Source organism: Strix aluco, chromosome 15, assembly GCF_031877795.1.
Source record: "Strix aluco isolate bStrAlu1 chromosome 15, bStrAlu1.hap1, whole genome shotgun sequence".
Lineage (NCBI taxonomy): Eukaryota > Metazoa > Chordata > Aves > Strigiformes > Strigidae > Strix > Strix aluco.
The window spans coordinates 20,912,587-20,918,934 of NC_133945.1; the positions used below are offsets into that span (position 1 = coordinate 20,912,587).

A 6,348-nucleotide genomic window follows, 5' to 3' on the forward strand; every position below is an offset into this window, starting at 1 on the left:
CATCTGCAGGCTTCGTGTCTCCTTGCACTGTCTCTTGGTTTTGTACAGGTCTGGAATCAGTCATGAGCTGCACAGCGTTGGCACCCGAAACAAGTGAGGAATGGTCCTGAGTGAGGGGATGGAGTTAGGAAGGGATGAGCTTAGTGACAGGGGAGGTCCCATCCGTCCCATGCTAGGGAGTGCCTAGACAAGGCTCTGTCCCTGACCTGAACCTTCCTTCTGACTTGGAAAAGCAGTTCCCAAGTTCAGAGGTATCTTGTAAGTGCAAATGAGGCAGAGGAGAGGGAAGTGCCAGGAGCGGGTCTGCTCCACCCAGCCTCTGCTTCCTCCCATCCGCAGCGTGATCCTCCCCAGCGTGGCTGCCAGCATTATTACTGCCTGCAATCGTGGGTGGTACGGAGTGTAGAGCACCCTCCGTGTTAGGGGTTCACAGTCCAGTCACAGGGATGTCGTGCTGACACATGAGGATCACGCAGCTTCGCTGGTTGCAATAAAAAAAAGTCCTGTAGGTGCTGGGGTTATCATCCGTCCACTGGCGTTGGTGGTGTCACAACAGGCAAAGCATGGGCTGTGTTCTGTTCTTGCACGCCGTCCCCGGTCGTTTGTGAGTAATTCCCTTGGGAATTAGTGCTACAGCTGAGAAATAAAGGAAAAAGTTCAGGCCTGGAGATGTAAATTTCTACTTAAGGAAGGTCTGGACCTGTAGCTTTCCTAGCTGGGTTTTGTATCTGGCCTAACTGTTAGATAACACTCTGATAACGTTAGATAACGGCTCCCTGCTGCCCAAACTCATTCCTCTTTACACCCAGTTTCAGACCACGTGCCATCCAGGGCTGCCCAGCTTCTCTCTTGTACAGGCCACGGAGCGACGCAGCTGCAGCCCACAACCCCAACCCTCCTGATGTGCTGCAGTTCCCCTTCTCCCTTGCCTGCGGAAGAGCCACGGCTTGGCCGCCCGAGGCAGCAAGGAGTCTGAACTGCTCCTCACTCTCTGGAGTGCTGGTGCTGTGATGAGATGTCACAGAGGTCAGCTGGGATGTCGGCCCGTGTCCCACCATCCTGTACACTCCCTTCTCACCCCTCCCAAGTCAGATACCTGTGTATCCATCACCGCCCTCGTGCTGCTGAGTCCTTCATGCTCCTTCAACTTGGCATGTTCCAGGCTCCTTTTGAGGTTCTTGGCATCTCTTGGGCCAAGCACCCAGCGTGGGCTGCTGGCAACTGGCTGGTGGCCAGCAGGAAGCTCTGGTCGTCCACCATACCCCGGACAACGTGGACAGGTCGTGCAGAGCTGTGTAGACAGTCTGAACCACCCTGCCCCATGGCCCCCACTCGTTGCCCTCACTCTGCGGCAGGAAAAAAGCCACCCAAGTCTCCTAATGCTGTTGACTCCTCTCTTCTCCTGCAGTGAACCAGAGGACACTAACGGCTGACCTGAAGGACCTGCACACCACCGTCAGTGACATACAACTGGCCTGTCACAACATGCCAGCTACTGCAGAGGACAGGTTTGCAATTGTGATGACTGTATCCTTCTGTGAAAGGGGCAAAACATCCATGGGACTTAACTCCCCTCCAGTAAAACCATTTCATTGTCTCTATGTCTCCTTGGTAAGTAGCAGGGCTGTGTCCAGCTGGTAAGAAAGCACCAACTCAGCACTTGGTGAGAGCGTGGTGGAAATCTCCACCCTCCACTCACTCTTAGCCAGCACGGGAAACAGCTTTTGTGGTGACCACTGGTTCACATGCCTCTGTGTGGCAGAAGCCCTGTGCCACGAGGCCACAAAGCTTTCCAAGTCGTCTTTCCTTCTGGAGAAGTGCTGTTAGGGACAGCTGAGCGTGCCAGCGGGCTCCCTTCGCGTGTGGCCGCAGCCTGCATTTGCAGCAGGTCCCTTCTTAGACCTGAGAGGAAACCCAGCCATTTGATAAGCAGAAGTGATTCTGGTCTGTACCAGGCCCACGGTGCGGCTGGTTTTCCTTAAGCTGGTTCTCTCAGTCCTTCCTGGAGAGTGCCCAGCCTGCCATGCGATCCCTGGACGACCTGCAGCACAAGGCCATGGAAGAATTCAGCAAGGTGTTGTCCTTCTTTGGGGAAGACTCGAAAATGACAACTTCTGAAGCTTTCTTCGGCATTTTTGCAGAATTCATGAGCAAGTTTGAGGTGAGTTGCGCTTTTCAAAACCAGCCAGCGAGCGGTTTCCTGTTAAGTGTCAGTGAAGCATTTCACTTGCATATGAGCTGTGGGAACGAGATGAGCTTTTTGTGAGCACGTGTGTACCTGAGCGTCCATAAAGTGCAGTTTTTCTAACATACAAGTTGGCTGGCTAGGGCAGGAGGCCAAGGTGAGGGCTGGTCCACCAGCCCCGTGGAAGGTAAAGCAGAGGTTGTCATGGTCTGACGTTCTTGGTTAGTGAAGGCTGGGTTGCAACCACAAAGCAGGCGCAAGGCTTGTCCAGTAGGAAGTCAGGGAAGAATTAAGTCTGTAATGGCCAGTCCCATTGAAACATCTCCCTGTCCACACCCACTGCCCGTGTCTGATCCTCAGCTTCTTTGCTCTCTCCCTGCAGCGGGCGCTCAGCGATGTGCAGGTCGGTGAGAGCCAGCGCAGCCCCAGGATGACGTCCCCCCTTGCCTGGTGACGGGCCTGCGGCAATGCAAGGTGCAACAATTTATTGCCAACAAAGTGCAATTTGCTCCTGTTGAGTTTGGTTGTAAATACGCTGCTGTCACCTGCTACCACCAAGCAGAACCATGGACCGAGGGGTTGGGGCAGTTTGGATGCTGGAAAGGCACCGTAGGTGGTAGTGGATGGATGCGAGGGGGAGGCACAGGGACTTGAAGGTGAACACCTTCCTGGTCTTGACAACAGCTTTCTTGGTGTCCTCCATTTCCAGCGTATTACTGAGTCAAGGATTTCAGACACATCTGGGTAAAACTCCACTGTCCCTCATTTCCAGAACACGTACACTGGCACCAGCAGTTGCTGGAGACTTTCCCCACGTCCCCATGGCCAGTGCCTGAGCACGGCTGTGCCACGAGTCTGCCCTTGCAGGATACAGCTTTCCCAGGCCAGCACTGCTTGTCCCTGCCAGCCTCGGGGCTGGGGATAGAGCCCAGCTACAGGCTCCTTGTAGCTCAGGCAGGGAAGGGAGCACAGGGGGGATGAGAAAGAGGGATGCCACCAGCGCCTGCAGCCCCAGGACCCTGAGGAGCGATGCTGCTGAGCTCCTCTCAAGCCCCTCTCCAAGCCCTTCTGCCCTTGAGCAGCGGACCAAGGGGCTGGGGCTCCACCTGGAGAGACTGTAACAACAGAGGTGGCCCGGAGGCTTTAATCCCCCACCGCTGCTGGCCAGTGGCAACAGAAAGCAACACGACCTTGCAGAACCCTTCCGGCATGTCCATGTGGTCCCAAATACGGATCCAGTCTGGTTCTACCCAGCTGCGCAGGACAGGAAGGAAAGCCCAGAGTCCTTCCTAGCCTTCAGCTTTGCTTAAAGTTATGGCAGAGACTGACTGGTCTTGAAGCCTTCCCAAGAGTTTAACATCATCAGCTCTAGGCTTATTTGAACTCACCATGAGACATAAATCCCTGAGCATTTTGGTGCCTCCTTGGAAAGTACAGAGCCCCTGATAGCCTAAAAATGAGTGGGAGTCCTCTGCAGCCCTGAGTACTGCCTCCGAGGCACAGCAGAGACCAGCAAGAAATACAGCCCCTGCCCTCCTTTATCGACTCCGAGGGCTGGAGTCCTGAGAGTCCCTTTACCGTATGCCCAGTCGTTCACTCTGAATATACCCAGGGAACTCTCGAAGTGTGCAAATCCTTCTTTTGACAATGTCTGGTTGTAATTTAGATGACTTAACTCCCTCCGAGACGTCCCCTGGGATGAAAGGGCTAGCAGCATCCCGTGGTCAGTGCATGCGTCTCCGGGCGACACCGTGCCCCGAGAGCTTTACGGCAGCAAACCCACAGTGCGTTACTCTGGCAAGGCATTGCTCCGTGCAAAACGCACCCGTTGCCTTTCGAACCCGACACGCTCCAGCCTCCTGCCCCGCAGAAGCGCTCCAGCAAGCCGTAGCATAGGTAACCTCCCTCCTGCCTATTGCCAGAGCAAGAGCTCTCACCGCAGCCTCTGCTCACCTACAGAATCACCAACTGGTGCATTATTTATGGGAGACCTTATGACCATCAAATCTTTGGTTTTCAGTATTTTTTTAAACCCTGCTGTAGAAAGTGAAGCATATTTTCACAAGCGTCCTCTGTTTATACAGCTTCAAGTGCCAGGTAGTTTCTAGCGTCGTGTTCCCAGAGGTCCAGCCCCGTCTGTCTCTGCCTGGGGACAGGGAAATGCTCACTCAGCTCCTCTTTCCATTTTGGATGCTGCACACTGCATTCAGCTGATTTTCTCCTTTTTTTCTTTTCTATAAACATATTCAATATTTAAACCACTTGAAACTGTCATTACAAATGTGAAAATGCTGTACATAGATTTTGCTACATGTTGTACCTTTCCAAAATAGTTAGAACTTCAATCCCTTTGGTATTTTTATGTGAATATTTTCAAAGAACCAGAACTTCTGACATATGGTTATATTATTTGATAACGGGACTATGTATATTCACAATTCAGTCTCTACCCAATGCCTATGTGCTATTCCTAAAATAAAGCTGCTGCCTTCTGCCTCCTGACTGTGTGTCCCTCTGTGTTCTGTCATAAATCGCCTCGTACGACAGCTGCAGGTGGAGGTGTGAGGAATTCTGCATCGGGCACTTCTGTGACTGCGCTTCTCAGTATTGGCTCCTTACACCTACGGGAGAGAGATGCAGGAGCTGACCTTGCTGGGTTTGGGCTGGTATGAGGGAAAAAACTGCATAATTGTAAAAAGACCTGCTTGCGTGCCAGCGTGCAGGCTAGCGTGATGAATATGAGCAGCAAATTCTTAAAATAGCATGGATTTTTTTCTGCAACCTTCAGAAGAAAACATTTAATGAGCATATGAGCCAGTGAATTGTTTCCCTCTGAAAAGGAATTCTTGGCTGAGGTTGAGCTTACGTCCCTGGAGCAATTTATCTCCCTTTACACTAACAGCAGATAGATAGGGACCGGCTCCGTATCAGATTTCCTGGTTGTAGTTTAGCTTGTTTACAGCACCTGCTCAATCACTGGGTCCTGCCTGGAGGCCACGGCACCCGCAACTGTAAAACGGCTCCAAACAGAGTTAACAAAGAATCCTCACTGGGCAGACGCATTTTAAGCGCTTGAACCCCTCCTGATGTTTCTTTAGCCCTAACCCTGACCAAGCCTGGCTCTTCTGCAGCCCTGAGCTGCCCAGCACGGCCGTCAGACCTCCCACCAGCGCAGTCAGACACTGCTACAGAAATGATGACCCGGAGCCTCCGCCGCAGCACGGTACATACAAGAGTCAGCATCATTCACTGCACACACTGGGTTTGCTCTTTCTTGATAGCTGCAAACATTAGGTAATTTTTCCCCGGAATCAGTGCACTGGCTGGACGCTCTCCTTTTAGGCTTAACATAATTCCTGAATCAGCCTCGATCATGGGATTGTCTTCTCAGGAAAGCCTGTCCTTGGAAAGGAAATAATAACTCAGGCACGGGGTCAGTGTGGGGAATGCAGCCACGGCGTGGCTCCTGCTCCACGGGGTGCCACGTCCGTCCTCTGACAGAGACAGGGAAACAGTGACCCTGAAAATCCCAGGTTACATTCCAAACCTCAGATTATTTAAGGATTTCCACTTTTTCCTGCAAGAAATGGGGAAAAAAGACCTCAAAGAGGAAATGAGCAGTTTTAGTGAAGTTGTGGTGAAGACGTGATCGCAGCTCCACTGGCTGGGATAAAACAGCACCAGGCTGGCACCTCCAAGCCAAAGTGGAACCATGTATGAACCCTCCCTCTGAGTATTTTGAATGGTTTGAAGGGCCATGGTCTGTAATTATTTTCCAGGTGCCATGAAAGATGCCAAAGAGACAAAGAAAGGTCTCAGCTTCAGACTGGACGTGCTGCAAGTCAGGACAAAGTGGCACAGACTGGGAGCCAGGACCGGGCACCTGGAGGCTGAATTTGAAGCCCTTGAGGATCTGCCTTGTTCTAACATAATTTAGGAAAATCTGGGTTTTCTAAATTCTAGCAGATCAAATTAAAGTGTCCCCAATCACAAGATTCAAAGCCCTTTATGTTCATCAGAATTGTGAGCTGAGTGTGAAACAATGAGATAAAATACAGATACTGGGTTTTTCCCACTTTGCTTTCTGGTTTCTTAGACTCTGAGGTGCCTTTTTTTTTTTTTTTTTTTTTTTTTTAAACTTGTCTCCATTGTCAATCTAGAAA

General features: G+C 51.5%; 1 protein-coding gene across 2 annotated transcripts in view; it reads left to right on the forward strand.

Annotated features, from left to right (window-relative positions):
• GRID2IP (Grid2 interacting protein) overlaps positions 1–4,687 on the forward strand; it is a 41,017-nt gene extending 36,330 nt beyond the window's left edge. For both annotated transcript variants that reach the window (XM_074840450.1, XM_074840451.1), the window contains 3 exons: positions 1,409–1,527; positions 1,997–2,161; positions 2,568–4,687. In XM_074840450.1, coding sequence (XP_074696551.1) covers positions 1,409–1,527; positions 1,997–2,161; positions 2,568–2,639 — 356 coding nt within the window. In that variant the 3' untranslated portion in view covers positions 2,640–4,687. The remainder of the gene's footprint in view (positions 1–1,408; positions 1,528–1,996; positions 2,162–2,567) is intronic.
• The last annotated feature ends 1,661 nt before the right edge of the window (positions 4,688–6,348 follow it).